General features: G+C 64.4%; 3 protein-coding genes across 3 annotated transcripts; 1 reads left to right on the forward strand and 2 right to left on the reverse strand.

The window, feature by feature from the left end:
• Positions 1–936: 936 nt before the first annotated feature.
• Positions 937–4268, forward strand: CHLRE_03g150000v5 (uncharacterized protein). Its single transcript, XM_001695625.2, has 3 exons — positions 937–2494; positions 2651–2761; positions 2928–4268. The coding sequence occupies exons 1-3, from the start codon at positions 1721–1723 to the stop codon at positions 3648–3650; spliced, it is 1608 nt and encodes a 535-aa protein (XP_001695677.2). The 5' UTR covers positions 937–1720; the 3' UTR covers positions 3651–4268.
• Position 4269: 1 nt separating this feature from the next.
• Positions 4270–7906, reverse strand: CHLRE_03g150050v5 (uncharacterized protein). The gene is made up of 3 exons (XM_043060496.1): positions 7522–7906; positions 6262–7266; positions 4270–5985 (listed from the first exon to the last, which is right to left on the reverse strand). Exons 2-3 carry the CDS (start codon positions 7180–7182, stop codon positions 5245–5247), a joined length of 1662 nt encoding a protein of 553 aa, XP_042925625.1. The 5' UTR covers positions 7183–7266; positions 7522–7906; the 3' UTR covers positions 4270–5244.
• A 54-nt stretch (positions 7907–7960) lies between these two features.
• Positions 7961–15906, reverse strand: CHLRE_03g150101v5 (uncharacterized protein). Its single transcript, XM_043060497.1, has 5 exons — positions 11178–15906; positions 10795–11005; positions 10450–10551; positions 10101–10231; positions 7961–9665 (listed from the first exon to the last, which is right to left on the reverse strand). Exons 1-5 carry the CDS (start codon positions 15821–15823, stop codon positions 9305–9307), a joined length of 5451 nt encoding a protein of 1816 aa, XP_042925626.1. The 5' UTR covers positions 15824–15906; the 3' UTR covers positions 7961–9304.
• Positions 15907–15998: the final 92 nt, after the last annotated feature.

Consider the following 15998-nt stretch of genomic DNA (forward strand, 5'->3'; position numbering starts at 1 on the left):
TCGGGTCGAAACCAGGTCGAAACCAGGTCGAAACCACCCCCGAAACCAGGTCCGAAGCCAGCTCGCGAATCCGGGTCCGCAGCCCGGATTCGCCCAACACACATACTTAGTTTCGAGACGTCTGAAATTTTCTATACTATTTTCTTACCCCAATCATGTGATAACAACCACTTGGACGCCGAAACCCTCGCGGCGACGAGCATTGCTGTGTGCCGTGGAGCAGAGTGCGCTTTTAGTTGCGACAGCCTCCATCAAAATGGTTATGATCTTCATAATATTATATTGTAGGTGGTAGCGGGGCTAGAGCATCCTCCATGAGCGCGCACGCCTCTCATGTTTCGACATGTTGGGCTTTCCTAGCTCCTGCACGAGGATTGCACCGTGGTCGCAGCAACTATGCAACAAAAACGCTTCAAAGCACTATATGTGCTATACAGAATGTTCGGGGGCGGTGTATGGAGCGAGGTGGACTCGGCATGTCGCGGCTGCGGGCGAGTCACGCATCGGGAACTCACTATGCGTGTAAAATAAGAGTATGGGAGCGCTGGGATTGTATGCGGAGACATAATTCGGCCCTTCCAGAGCTGGATTGGCGCCCACCCAAGGTGGATTCGAGGCAGCCGCATGTGAATCGGATTCGCCCCTGGCTTCGCCGAAGCCAGGTGGATTCACCGAAACCGGGTTGTCACATGTGAAACCCCCCTTAGTACAGGCTGCTATGTGTCGTAAGATGTACCCCACAACAGTCATAGACATGGACGCTACAAGCTTTATCACTATTACTTGTGTTGAGAAGCTAGGGTCACGACTGTGGCACTTACTCCCGTAGCAGTAGCCCTGCTGAGCCCGCATGCGCACGCATGCGGGATGCCGACACGGGGGCTCAACTCGCACTGCCAGTGCATTGTGCTGAATGCTAAGGCACCCAGAGGAATTAAGGACTGAGTGGTCGCTGACCTTTGTGGCCCGTCGCCTTCACCTATGGCCTTACCGGGCGATGTCCAGGGAGAAGGTGAACCGGCGTGCGGCTCCTCAGTACTACTGAGGGGCCGCCTACACTGACGTCAAACATACAGTATTATATACAGACAATAGCACCTGACACAAACATACAAGCAAACCTGAAGTCCGAAGCCACGTCGGCTTGCTTACCTCGCGAGTACTAATTTTCTACCTCACGCACGCTGCACGGCCCCAGCCTTGAGACACCTCGCAACATAATCTAATGGACGCGCTCCTGCGGGTCGCAGAGCTAGCTTCTGCGGGAGCGTTGCCCGACGAAGCGGGCGCGAACACCAAACTTTCACACAGCGGGCACAGAAACCTGCAGATTTATGGCCCCGTGCAAAATCATGCTGACACAAACGTCTTCAACTCCGGCTTTGCCTCCAGCTCTGGGCGGGAACTGGCCGGGCTCGGCCCTTCCGCTTCCTTCGCGCTCTTCCCGAATCCAAATTCAAGCCCCCGAGCTCTTTTATTGAGCTCCAATGGCAGCCACATCGATTCCATATCCCTATCACCAAGAAGTCGAGCTTTAAAACGGCAAGCAGAACCTTCGACGACCGCGGAGCTGGCCATCGTGCGAACTCAACCGGGACAACCGGCCAAGGCCAATCGCTTGGTCGCTGGCACCAGTGGTGCCTCTGGTGAGCTGATAATTACAGAGTGGAATTACGCCGGCCTTCGCGCGGCACCAACGACCTCGGGCATCCAGCCATCCATGCCGCCGTCAACCACACTCGCGGGCTCCTGCGACTCCATGGACGTGAGGGGAGTGTCCATCAAGGCCATCGCTTCATCGGCTATGCGTCCAGCTACGAGCGCGTCAAGCTGGCGGACGGACGGTCAGACGGAAGCGGACATCACCAGTCGCCTCCAAGCCCCAGTAGCGGCCTACAGCGGTGCGGTTCGCGGGCCCTACGGTGCCCCGCGCTGCGACATCCCGAGGCCCCCCGCCAAGCGGCCATCGGAGGCTGGCCTCAGCTGCGGTGCCCAGGATGTCAACTTTCCAGCCCGGCGCGCTGCGTCCGGCGGAGGCGGCTTCCCGGCTGCTGCGGCCTCCGCCAGCCCTGCCCCTTCGCATTCCGCTGGAGGCTACCAGCACGCTCACCCACACGGCCAAGCCCAGCACAGCTACTTGGAGGGACCGGCGGCGTCGCAACCGCACTGCTCTGAGGCCTGCGCCCTCCGGCCCCCCCGCCGCACCGTGTGGGCGGTTCGCTCCGCCGGTGGCGCCTGTCCGCCTCTCCAGCCCGCCAGCGCGGGCGGCTCTCCCCGCTCCATGCCGCCCAGACGCTTGGGCCCGGCGGTGACAGTGGCTGCTGCGGCCGCGGCCGCGCATTACCGCCGTCAGGCCTCCTGCCCGCCGCTCGCGCCCGCTCTGTTCCCGCAGTACGACCCGCCGCACGCGCGGGCAAGGCTGTGCGGCGGCGAACGCGGCAGCGCTGCTGCAGGCATGCCGGCGCCCACCGCCTTCATGCACTACAATGGCCCGGTGAGTACTAGGTCCTGAGCGTCTCGTTTTCGCTCGTGTTGCACTAGAGATGCAAGGGCCCGCACGCAAACCTGCTTGTGCAGTGCGTGCTTTGCATTACAGCGCCTGGCCTGACCACCGCTCATTCTGACCCTACCGCCGCCCGTCCCGTTTCAGGTGTTGAATCTGTGGTCTGCCGGCGGCGCGCAAGGGCCTGCGCCACATTTCTTGAGTGAGCCGCACACCTCCACCTCGTCCACAAGCACCTTTGTCGCGCCGCCCCACCCGGTAAGCAGCAGGCGCACACACCGTACGTGTATCTTGCCGTATGCATCATCGCTCTGTTGCCTCAAACTGACACGGTACACGTGCCGTGTTTTCAAACGACACGCCGTATCCACGCGTACGGACGTTTGGCATTCCCGCTGACCTCCTGCCCACTTTGCATGTGCAGACGCATGCGTACCACCTCCCCATCAACAATGTACCGGCCCCGTCTCTGGTGTCGGCCGGTCACAGCCACAGCCACGTCGGCGCCATGGACTGCGGCCCCAGCGGCATGTGCGCCTGCTACGACTGCCTGGCCCAGCACCGCCAGCTGCTGCTGGCCGCCGCCGCGCCGCCGTTGCAGAGGCCTGCCTCCTCTAGCGGCTTCAGGCGTGGCGGCGCTGCATCCAGTGGCGTCACAGCGCCCAGCAGCGGCTGGGGCGCCGCGCTGGCTCCGCCGCCGCAGCACATTCACGCCGGCACTGCGCCTGGTCCGTGCGCCTGTGCTGAATGCATGTCGGTCGCCGCCGCCGGCCTGCCGGCACCGCTGCTTAGCGCGGGCTCTACCGCGGCCGCAGCTGTGGCCGCGACGCCCTTCCTCACTGCAGCCGCCGCCGGCCCGATGTCTGCATCCTCTTCTGACACCGAGATGGCATCATCCGACGGCGACACCAGCGCTCCTGCCGAAGACGTTCAGTACCAGGCCGCTTATGACGCCGCCTACGCCGCCGCATACCGCGCCGCATACCGCGCCGTACGCTCCGCTTACATCAGCAGTGGCGGCGGCGGCGCGCCGCCGCCGCAGGCTGCGGCGGCGGCTGCAGAGCCTGCGGCGGCGGTGCGAGGCGTGAGTATGTACCGCGCCACGCGCTCGGACTACGTGCCCGGCACTCCCTCACAGCGGTGCTAGACTGCTAGTTGTGTGGTGGGGTGCCGAGGCTGCCTCTTGGTCTTGCGGAGCCCTGCGCAATCCGCGCAGCGTTTCTTTGCATGTATGCACAAGGGGCATTAGTTATGGGCTGCGAGGCAGCGGGAGCATGTGATTTACTTCAGCACATAAGCATTTGTGAGTGCGTGCTTTTGATGCAAGGTTTCGTATATACATTATATGTGGGAGAGGGATTGCTTGGGTATGAATGTCTCTCGTGAGCGTGCGTGCGCTTGAAGCGCACGTGGCCCCAAGCGGAGCCTTGATGGCTACACAGAACCCAACTGGATGGCTGCGTGCTGAGTGTTATATTGCGGTCTATACATACGGTAATAGCAATACAGGAGCGAATCATGCAGCACAGCTGGCAACTCAAGAACACAATACATGTGACCCTTGACATTCATTTGCATGCAAGGCTTGCGTGCCATGCGTGCTTGCCATTGCAGCTACAGGCTACGACCGCGGTCCTCTGACACCAAGCCGCACGTGTGTGCATGCGTCTTGTTGTTGACGGGGAGTTAGGGAGGTATGTAGCGGCGTCAAGGCGTCGCCATCAAGGCGTCGTCCAGCCGCAGGGTGTGTGCGCGTGGGCATGGCGAAGGGATTCTTACAATAGGAACGAAAGTTCATTGATTCTAAAAGACTTAGTGAGTGGACATGCGGCATTGCGGCGATGGCGCGAGCCTCGGGTTCCCCCGGTCGGTCTAACCATTATGACTGTCTGCTGGCGAGAATGCTACACGAAACATACGTGGCGTCCGGGCACGGCAACGTTTTGCAAGGCGTGGCTGTGTGTGTCTCATTCTGACCCATACATGACCAGTGCCCTGGGGGCTATGCCAGTGCGTGACAATGTAATGTAACGCAGCAAGCCTGCACTTGCCAACCAACTGTTCGGCTCCCTTTACCGCAAGCCAACCTGCTTACACATACAGCGATGGCGTCCAAGACCTGCAGCTCCTTGCCTCCCGCGCCAGCCCGCGCACCTACTCATGCGTGATACCACACAGCAAAAGCGCAACCTGACGTGATACCGCACCGCCGCGTGGGCCAATTGCAGCAGCGCGACAGCCAAGACTTCCCGCCATTGTACAGTAAGCGTCAAGTATTAAGATTTGCAGTGTTGTAGCCCCCGGATGCCTTTCTTGCCTCTCGACACATGCACCTGCGCCAGGCTGTGAACAGCCAAGCAACTACCCGGCCGGTCCAGCGATTGCGCTCCTCCTTGGGTCCCGATGCACGAACCAGGGGCACCCCTGGCGCGAACCAACCCTGACCCCCTACCTACAGGTGCAGATGCTCCTTCCCGCTTTACCACGGGTGCCTCACCACGCGCGCGCCACCATGCTTTAAGGTTTCCGAAGCTATTGCCTTGCAGCCTACCGCCCTTACAGCGGCCAGCACCCACGCGATTCTCTCGTTCTCGCCCTCATGGCGTCAATGGCAGTTCCGCATGCGCACTGTTTACCGTCACCCCGCAGGCGACGTGGGCTTCAACGCTGACAGTCCCTAACGCTAGCGTCATGCCCCGAATACTACGATCGGCCTGACCCGCACCCTCAAACCGCCCTCCTCACGTCGACTCAATGCCAACCAGCTGCCACACGAAGTAGCGGAGCTCAATCGCCGCATACACAACAATGCCGTAATTCAAAAACTTCCTCGAGAAGTCTACATCGTACGGCAGCTTGGGCGTCTTCATCAGCACACCCGCCTCCACCAGCGCTGCGCCGCGCGCCAACGCCCGCTCCGCCTTGCTCTTCCCCGGAGCGTCCGACGGTGCCGCCGACGCCGCCTTGCCGCTATCGCCCCCCGCGTGTCCCTTGGCCTGACCCAGGCCACGAGACTTGAGCCCCGATGCCCCGGAGCCATCCGCGGCGGCGCCCTTGCCGGCTGACGAGCTCTTCACTGCCCCGTCACAGCTCACCGCCTCAACGGTCGCCACTACCTCGGCCCGCTCCTGCGGCGCCGGCCGCCAGCAGCCACTGGGGTGCACTGCCCACGGTTGCCACGCCCGCCGCAGTGCCCTCGGCGCCAGGCCGAACAGCCGCGGCAGGACCGCCAGCAGCACCGCCTTGACGGCCTCCTTGAACACCGCGATGAAGACAAAGTTCGCCAGCGCGATCAGCAGCGGGTGCCGCAGCGCCGGCGGCACGGCGGCCTGCAGGGCGGCGCGCAGTGCGGCGACGCGGGTGCCGGCGGCGGTGTCGGCGCCGTGCTGCATCTCCGGCCGCAGCCCCAGCATGGCGGCGGTGACGCTGGTGCGGGTGTTGATGCTGGCCAGGCCGCCCAGGGCCGCGCCCAGGAAGATGACCTGCATGTGTGTAGGTGGGTTGAGGTGCCCCGGGCGGAGCGATGGTCGGACAGCTGGACGTGGCAGACAGAAGGATGCCGCTGGCAAAACAAGCCCGAGCTTCCGCCTTGGAGGGCGCAGCCGGCCACCCTCCAAGAAGCGCAGCCAAAGGAGAAGCCGCCGGCTCCGGCCACCCTCTTCCCCTTCCCCTCCTCTACCCTCACCTCGCCAAGCGCTCCTCCAGCGACCCAGCCCCTTCCGCAGCCCCACCCACCCACCCCTCACCCCCCCTCTCACCGCGTACTCGTAGCTGGTGCTGTGCGCCATTGGGCGCGGGTACCCAGCCAGCGCTACCAGGTACACCAGCGCCAGCGCCGCCAGCCACACCACGCCGCCGCTGCCGCCGTCCGGCACTAGGCTCACGCCGCCGCCGCCCACTCCGTACGGCACCAGCCCGCCCGCCGCCAGGGCCATGGGCATGCCCATCAGCCGCCACAGCCCCAGCACGGCGCCGCCCGCCGCGCCGCCCAGCGCCAGGTCTACGTAGGTGTGCACGCCCAGGTAAAGCCGAGACCAGGCCACCCAGCACGACCACGCCGCCGACAGCGCCACCAGCAGCGCCGCAAATGAGCCGCCGTCCAGCCCCGCAACCCAGCCCCACAGTCCGCCGCTGCTAAGGCTGCTGCTAGTGCTACTGCTGCTGCTGCTGCCGAACAGCGCGCGTTGCAGCAGCGGCAGGCCGCCGACCTGCGCCGCAGCCAGTGCGGAGTAGGCGGGCATGATGAAGGCGCACCACGTGTGCATGGAGGGCGCGCCGTACTCAATCTCCCCGCGGTAGGCCTCCTCCAGCACCTGCACCGCGGCCCGCGCCGCCTGTGCCGCGCCCTCATCACCGCCGCCATCAGCACCGCCCGCGCCGCGGCCGCCCCTGGCGCCAGCGGCCGAGCCCTTCGCCCCCGAGCCGGGAAGCACCGCGCCCGAGGGCGAGGACGGCAGCGCGTCGAAAAGCGATGCCGCAGAGGGGGAGGAGGGCAGCGCGGAGGGGTCGCGCGAGGGCGACTGCGGCGGCTCAGCCTTGCCAGCCGCGGCCTTTTCGCGGTCGCGCTGCCGCGCTGCGGAGACGGCGCAGGCGGCGGGCGCGGGGCGCGGGCAGGACAGCAAGTCCTTGAGCACGCAGGCCATGTAGGTGCTCACAGCCATGCATTGAACGACGGCCATGGCGCCCACCGCGCCTGACAAACCGCCGAACCAACAGAAGGGCGGCAGCGTCAGCAGGTACCACTCCACGGTCACGGTCGACGCCTGCGCAGGGAGCGGCGATAGCACGGCAAGGCGGCCGTAAGGGCATGGGGGTGTTGCGTGCCTTGGGGTTTGGAGCCCGCCCGCTGTTTTCGGTGATACTGGGTATCCATTCCCCTCAGGCAGAATAGAAAGGCAGCTCGGGCGCAGCGGGGGACAGGCGACAGGCGACGCATGCGTGCGTTGATTGGGCGCTATGGGGTGTACGCTAGGGCGCTACGGCGCTAGGGCACTATGCATTCGAGGTCACACGCTTACCGTTATCTTGACAAGAACGTCCAGTATCACGTTCCGCCACCGACTTTGGAGCTTTGCGACGCCCTCGATTTGCTTGTGGACTAGCTTCAGGACTGGCGGTCTGACATGCTTCCTGATTATTCTAGTAATGGGTCTGGCCAGAATGCAAGCCAGCAATAGCAAAGCGCCAGGCGCAGCGACGAGAAAGTCAAGCATTCTAATTCTGGCAAGAGAGTCCACCAACATCCTAGCTATAGCATTTGTCAAACGAACTATGAGGCCAACATGAACCTGGTGGAAGGCCCCAGATCGCGACCTGGCGCGCTATGCCAAAAATTTGGGCAAAGAGTGTTCGCTGTGAACCCGTCAAACTAGCCTGGCAAGCATTGGTTAATACTGCTATCCTTTTGCTTCAACGGTGGCAGCACTTGTGACAATCCGAGCCAAAAGTCACCCATGAACGTTGACGGAATTCAGGCACGGATCCGAGGCCACGCATCCTCGCGCGCATCCTCAGCTTTCTTAAGCCTCCTGACGTTACGAACCTGCATCCCAGCCTGTACTTGTGTTTTCTGCGTGCCAGCTATGCAGTGTGTAGCACGTGCCCAGCCCTCCTGCACAACTCACTGTCACGCGCAATGAACGTGCCCCTACGTGCCGTCCGAGCGCACCGCCTGCCCTCCATCTGCCGCCGCCTCAGCCATACGGTACCCGGAAACGCAGTGACACGACGTGACTGCAAGTTGATGGCGGCTGCGTGCTCAGAATCCACTCTAAGTCATATGAGCTCTGTTCATTTGTCACGCGCATGTCACCGCAAGCTAACCATCGGATGCGACTAGCGTGCACCTCAACCCTCTCAAGGCCTACACCGCACCCTCCCCCACTAGGTGGGTGCTTCACGTTAAGCACGCCGCAAGCGTCAAAACTCAGATCACGTCCACCGCCTGAACGTGTCCCTTCATCAACGCCAAGCAGGACCACTCGTGTCAGCCGCAACCAGGGGAGACCCCTGGCCGCAACCCATACCAGCCCGCCCTTTATTTCACCGCCCGCATGTTGCCGCCGCTCACGCAGCCCTGGCAATCAAATCCAAATCCAAGCAAGCATTGCAATCAACACTGTGTCCAACATTACTGATGTGAACTCCATTGTATTTAACTACGCAAATGCGGTAGTAATCGTTGCAAACCCACAAGCCCCACAACCGTTGTAAACCCATAAGCATTGCCCCCAGGGTGCAGGCCAACCGCACCTCACCCTACCTCACTCGCTTTGCCGAATCCTATCCGACATCACAGCGATGCCAGCCATCGTATCATATGAGCAAATACATAGCTAGGAGCACACGCTTGCATCGCAGGGGAAAGCACAATAACATAAGCACAGGTTATGTATGGCATCGCTTGTTCACGCTACGATATACTCCTTCGCCGTTCGCACACCCATAGACTTGGACAATAATATGGTAATGTTAGGCTTGAGAAGGTTTAAGGTCATGAACGTAGATGGACCTGCTTTGCTCACAGTTACTTGACAGTGATGGCCGCAGCACTACGCGGCCCGCATGTGCGGGTGATGTAAGCCAAGTCCAATCAAAATAGCAATGCGGCATCCGTCTCAAAGCACGTCCACAATTCCCGAGCCTATCAATATATCCGACATGTAGTACCCACGTACATACGGCAAGCATACGTACGCTTCTGCAGATACCCCACTCGTGCATTCCTTTCCTACCGTGCTTGTGACGTTGCTGCATGCCTTACCCTGGTGCCGGGGGCCCGGCTTGAGCTACTCAAGTACCCTACCTGCCTTCCTCACCACCGCCGTCCTCCTCACTGCCGCCCTCACCACACGCATCCCCTCCCTTTGCAAACCCCGCCGCGCCCATCACCAGCTCCGCCGGCCGCAGTGCCCGCGGCCGCTCCGCCTTGCTCGCCAGCGCAAATCCCGCCGCCGCCGCCGTCGCCAGGCCCGCCGCCCGCTCCTGCTCGCTCCACTCTGCCGCGTAGTAGCGCTCCTCGGCCCATGGGTCGCCCCGCAGGGCCGCGGCGGCGGGCGGGAGCAGCATGCCGCCCCATGCGGGCCAGCGCAGCAGGCACAGCACGGCGCTGCCGGCGGTGGTGGCGGCGCCCATGGCTGTGAAGCCGTGCTCCATTGCGGGACTGTGGCATGTGGGTGCGAAACGTGGGAATTCGTGTTCTGTACTGTGTGTGATTGTTTGTGAGTGTATGTGTATGTGAAGGCGCGGAAGGCGGAAGGAGCATGTCTGGGGCTTTCGGCGCACAAGGAGCGAAGGGAATGGGTGCGTGGCGTGTGGTCCGTCCATACATGCAGGGACGCAGCACGCACCACGCGCAACCGGGGGCACTGGTCGTACTTGTTGAAAGAGCACATGTACGGTAAAGTAGCGTATGCGCGTATGTAGAACATGCGGAGGCGTTGTCTGTTGCACTATGCCACAAATGTAGAAATCAATGATGGCGCCTTTCCATACGGTAGGTCAGGGCGTGGCTTATCACAAGGGAGCCGACGGGGTGAGAGGGGGGTTCAGTCCCCATTACCCGCCTGCTAACTAACGGTACTGCCCTACTACTCACGCTACGGCGAGGAAGCAGGCGGCCTGCAGCACGACGGCGCCCACGTAGCCGCCCGCGCTGACTGCGGCCGTGACGGCGGCGGCGTGGCGGAACGACACGAACGGTGTGATGGTGTAGAGGACGCCGCACGCCTGTGAGTTTGTGTTGTGGAAAGGACAAGGTTTGTATGTGTGTAACGCCGTAACGCGCACACATGGCATCTATCGCGGTGGCACTGTGGTACCGCATTGTGCAATTCGCCAAGGGAGAGGGAACTATGCGGGCTGCACGTGCACGCCCCGTGCTGCTCCCCACCGCACACGCCTTCAGCCAGCCCGACCTGCCCTGCCGCACCCCAGCCGCGACTCACCCCCTGCACCGCCGCCGCCATGACCAGTAGCAGCAGCACACAGGCCGGGAGGCTGCGGTGCGCGACCAGGCCCACGACCATACAGCACCCGCCCCCCAGCACCTGGTGACGTGGTGGCGTGGGTGTAATTGGTATGGGATTGGATGGCGTTAGGTTGGGTATGAACGAGCTGGTTGCGTGCAAGGGGAGCTGAAGGGCGGGTTAATCGAGTTTGGTCAAGTTGACAGATGTTGCTGCACGTGCCAGCAGACATCCCTGCCACTGATGCTGCTGCTGCTTACGCGGTACGGGCGCGCGTGTCGAGCGCCGAGCGTGAAATCCCGATCTCCATTCATGCCCACCCACCTGCAGCAGCCACATCAGCCACAGGCGGCCGCGCATGCCGAAGCGCCTCGCCGCCGCCTCACTGGCCCAGCGCCCCAACAGCCGGGCCGCGGCGGCGGCGCAGCCGAAGGGCGCCGCCGCCAGCCCCGCCTCCAGCAGGCTGCAGCCAAAGTACTCGTTGTAGAAGGAGGGCAGCATGTTGAAGCACACCAGGGTGCAGCCGGTGACGAAACTGCGGCGCGGAGAGGGTGAAGGTGTACTGTCAGCACGGGTGCGGCCCGCCACGAAGAGCACAATCACTGACATGCATCATCACATACACACAGGCACCCGGCAGGTGGGCGGGCCTCGTCCACGTTTTAGTTTTCGACACGCATCGTTCCGGGCTTTGTCGTCGCACCCACCCGTTGCTTATGGCCAGGAGCAGGCAGGCTGGGGTCCGCAGCATACGCAGCGCGTCCAGCAAGCCACCTCCGCCACCTGTGCCGCTGCCTGCCCAGCGCGCGTCAGCGACCTCGCCATCGCCTGCCGCGCCCATCACCTCCCCACCGCCCAACATGCCGCCGGCGCCGCCATCCACACCATCGCTAAGGACCGCCGCGGCTGCGGCTCCCGCGTCCTCTTCCTCGGAGCCGCCCTCATTGCGGTCGTCCCCGACATAGTGCCACACGGTGGCCGCGCCGCCGCCGCTGCCAGTCACCGCGTCAGTGACGCCGCTGACGGCGTTCTGCGCCAGCCCAGCCCGGAAGCTGGTTGCCGTGACCTGCCGCTTGCTGCTGTGTCGCAAATAGCAGGAGCCCTGTTGGCTGCTATATGTCTCTGACGCGCCACCAAGCTCGACACAGTCGCCGCCTGCGCCGGCGACGCCAGCAGCACCCATGCTCCGGGCCGCCGCCCCTGCCGCCGGGCTTGCTGGCATCTCGCTGGGAATACCCGCACGGCCGCCCTGCGGACTCGGCATTACGCCAAAGAGGCATGCAACGGCGGCGGTGCCCCAGGGGCTAGGCGCCTCGACGGCACCTACCACAGCAGTTGCGGCGCCGCTGCTGGCGGCACGCTGCGGCATTGCTGCCGCTACGATTCCACCGTTGCAGCCGGAGGGGCCCTCATCATGTTGTTGTGGCATGATGTCACCGCCAACAACAACAGTGGAAGCCGCTTCGGGGGCTTCCACATCCACCAACCCCTCCGCCCCCACCGCCTTGCTGCAATCAACCGCCGCACGGCTCCGCTTCCCCGTGCTGCTGCTAGCCCACGCCGCTGGCAGCCCCAACTGCTGTGACTGCGCCACATACTGCGACGGCAGTAGCCGCAGGCTCAGGCGCTGGATGCGTGAGCGGGTGGGCGGCTCCTGCGGCTCCTGCTGCTGCGGCTGCGACTCTGCGTGTAGTTGCCGTCCGCCCCCATCTCCTCCCTTCTCACCACCCAACGCAAACTCCGCCACTGGGACTGGCAGGGCCATAGCGGCCGGCTTCCAGCGCCATCTACCGCCCATGCTTCGCCGCCCTCCGCTACTGGCATCAATGCTTGAGCCAGCTACGAAGCTCGGCCTGATGAAGGGGGTTCGCCGCTCTGCGCGTTGCGGCTGGCCGCTGAAATCGTTTGAGAGCCGCAGGCGCCCGGCCAGCGGCGCCGTCGCCGCCGTACTGGCGCCTACACTCGAGACGTTGGACAGCAGGGCCCTGAAAACCTTGGACCCAAGCCGGCCGCTGCTGCTGTCAATCTGGTCGACCCCCACGCTATTTGGCAGCGCCTTACTGCCGGTTTCCGCCGCGCTCAGCACCGCTGACATGACTGCGTGCACGTCCGCCGCCTCCGCGGCTACCACCGCCGCAGTGCGGTGCGCTCGGGTGTACGTCCGCCGGCCCTCATCCACCGCTCGTGCCAGCTCAGCCGCATCGTTGTCATCATGGCATTCCACGCCTACGTATGACGTGGGTGACGCCGGGGCGTGCGTGTTGCTTGTTTGTAGTGCGGAGGAGGGCAGGCGTTCCGCCGCAGCAAGTGCGCTGATGGGTGTTGCGGTGAGCCGCACCCCTGAGCTGCGGTGGGTGGCGGTCGGAGTGGTGGTGGGCAAGAAGAAGGACGACACACGGTGCGCCGCCGTGGCTGCGGCGTGGCGGGCTGCCGCCTTTCCCATGCTGCTTTCCTCCCGGCCTTCGCCACTGCCGCCGCCGCCGCCGCCGCCGCCGCCGCCGCCACCGCCCCTGCCTCGGGGATCTCCGGCAGCATAGATGCTGCTACCGCCGTCAGCCGGGGGTAGCGATGGGGACTGCAGCCGCCGCTGCTGCTGTGGCGGCTGCTGCGGCAGCGGCATGAGTCGCTGTACCAGCTGTATGGTGGATTCACATCCACCGCCGTACACATCACTACTGCCCATCATGAAGCTCCGGGCGATGGCCCCGTGCATACCGCCGCCGCCGAATGCGGCCGACAAAGAAGACTCCTCGCCGCTCGCATCCGCAGTTTCAGAAGCTGCAGCAGTTGCAGCTGCAGTCGCTGCAGCGGCTGCGGATGCTGTCGATGATCTCTCCTGTGGCCGGTTGCTGGGGCGCAGGCTCGCACTGGGCGACCGTCTGGGCGCTGCTGTTGCTGCGTAGAAGCTATGTGTCGCATGTTTCACAGGGGGAGCCCGGGGGGCGGACGCCACCCAGAGAGAGGCACGGCTTGAGCCGCCACTGGGAGTGCCACTAACGTAAACTGGCGTGTTGTGTTGTAGCTGTTGATTCAGTGGCTGCGGCTGCGGCTGCTGCTCTAACACTTGCTGCTGCTTCCCCACCGTTGCCATAGTGGCCGAGGGCCGAGGCGGCTGGTGGCGCATGCCCGCGGCCGCCGACGCTGCCGCCGCCATGCCGCCGCGAGCGCCTTCGGCGCCGCCGTCGCCGCCACTCCTGCTGCTGCCGCCGCCCGCGCTTCGAGGCAGGGTCGTCACCGCCCAGTAGGGGGCGGGCGGCGCGGCGCGACTGGGCGCCAGTAGTAGCACGTCAGGCACCGTGTGGGCCGACGGCAGCCGGCCGCCGTCGTCACAGCGCCTTGCCTCGTCACTGGTGCCTGTGGCGGCAGACAAGGCGCCTCCTGATGTGGAATCCAGCGGACCAGCAGCCGCGGTGCCGGCTGCAAAGCCCTCTGCTGCCGCAGTTACGTCCGTGGCAGGGGCAGGTGCCCCACCGCCGCCAACCGACGCGTCTCTCCGGACCGCCGCCAGCAGCAAATCGTCCGCCGCAGCCGCCAGAGCCGCAGCTGACGTCACGCCAACTGGCGTCGGGCGTGCCACATTGGATGGCGGCGGCAGCAGCTGCGGCAGCTCGAATCCCCCGCCCGTAGACCGCAGGCTAGCCGAGCGAGTCGAGTCAGGAGGCAGTAGCAGGTGGCTGTGGGCGCCACTGCTCCTGTCTCGGCTACTGCCGCTGCACAAGGACAGCCGCCGCGGGTCCAAAACCGCGTCTGTGGCCAATGACGGCGGCGGCAGCGTCTGCTGCTGCTGCTGTGGCGGCGGCAATGCTGTTGCTGCCACTGGTGCCGGCGGAATGACGATTGCGTTCCTGTCGCCGCTGCTGTGAGCCGCCACGGCCAGCATGAAGTTCGTGCTGCTGCGGCGGATGCGATCCCATGACGCGAAGGTGGCGAGGTGCGGTATCTCAGCGGAGGATGGCGTGGTGCCGCTGGTCGGCACTGGCAGGCTGCCGCTGCTGTTGGGACACGTCATGGCGACTAGCCGGTGCCTGCGGCTGCAGCCGCTGCTGATGTTGTTGGCGGCGTGCTGCTGGGTGCCGGACACGCTGACTAAGGCGGCTGTAGCGGCTGACCTGCTGCTGCCGCCGGTGGCTGTTGCGCAGCCTCGTGTGCTGGACCCGCTGCACACGCTCACCAAGTACGCCCCGAAAGGCGGCTGTTGGTCTCCTAGGCCAGCGGCTGAGGGCGGCGGTTTGGACGATGATGTGGCAGTCGAGGGGGCGCCGCCAGGCCCTGCCAGCAGTTGGACCGGACGAGGCGCCGGGAGGCATTGCTGCTGCCACGAAGGGCCGGCCTGATTCTGCTGGCGCTGCTGCTGCTGCTCTGCTGCCTCCTGTTGCTCCTGCAGTGGCATCACCTGTGGGTATGGCGAGGGCCGCAGCTGCGGCTGCCACACATCCAGGTCCCGTGGCTGCGATGTGTGCGGCGGCTGTGGAGGGCACGGTGGCCAAGGCGGCTGGACGCCAGGCGGAATGGGTGTAGGCACGGGGGCACTGCTGCTGTCGCCGAGAAGCATATCGCCGCCACCGCCGTGACGGCCGAGTTGGAAGCTGTCCGTGGCTGCAGGCGGCGCCGTGCCACTGCCACCCTGTTGCGCGGCAGCCCCCCGGACGTGACTGTCGTCCTCGCCCGCTGTCCCCGAGAACAAAAGCAGTGGAGCACTCCTGTCGGCAGTGAAGATGGCGCCGCTGAAGAGCTCTTCGTCTCCATCAGCAAAAGTAGCAGCAGTGGACATCCGCCGCTGCGTGCCACACGTGACAATTGTGGCGGCAGCGGCTGCCGAGCCACCCCCCGTGTCTTGCCAGGGCGCCATATCCGGCACAGAATCGACCGCGCTGCTGCCATAGCGCCGTGCCTGCTGCGTCTCCGCCGCCGTGACAGATGGCGAGAAGGCGTCGCCGCTTACTAAAGAAATGTTGGCCAAAGCCGGTGCAGCTGCAGTCGCGTCAAGCTGCTGCGGCAACGGCGTGTCCTGCGGCTGCCTGCGAGGGCGCCCCGTCACCGAGACACGCGGGTTCCGTTGCGCCCACGACCGAATGGCATCTGTTGATGAGGGCTCCTCAACAGCCGAACAAACGGGTCCTCCGCCTCCGCCTCCACCTCCGCCTCCGCTGGCGGTTCGGAGGCCGTTCATCAGCAGGCCTGCTGCTGAGGTCGGAATAGCAAGGGGTGCTCCCCGGCCCGCAGCAGCTGCACCGATAGCGGCACGCTGGACGCGGTACGCCACAGAGCCAGCGACACCTCCAGGGCCGCTGCCTCCGCCGCCGGCGCCGTCACTGCGATCGGTCCGCACTCGAACGCGCCGGCGGCGTGGCATTATGGGTCGCCGTCACGGTGGCTCAGGACAACACGCCATCGTCTTCGCACCATGTTACAGATGTGCATGAGCTCAGCGTGAGTAGTGAAATCCGCAGTGAAATCCGCAGTGTCATAGGTTTGCTTGCACGCGTGCTTTGGCCGATCACTCCTCCTTCTCCTCCTTCTCCTCCTCC

This window comes from Chlamydomonas reinhardtii, chromosome 3, assembly GCF_000002595.2.
Source record: "Chlamydomonas reinhardtii strain CC-503 cw92 mt+ chromosome 3, whole genome shotgun sequence".
Lineage (NCBI taxonomy): Eukaryota > Viridiplantae > Chlorophyta > Chlorophyceae > Chlamydomonadales > Chlamydomonadaceae > Chlamydomonas > Chlamydomonas reinhardtii.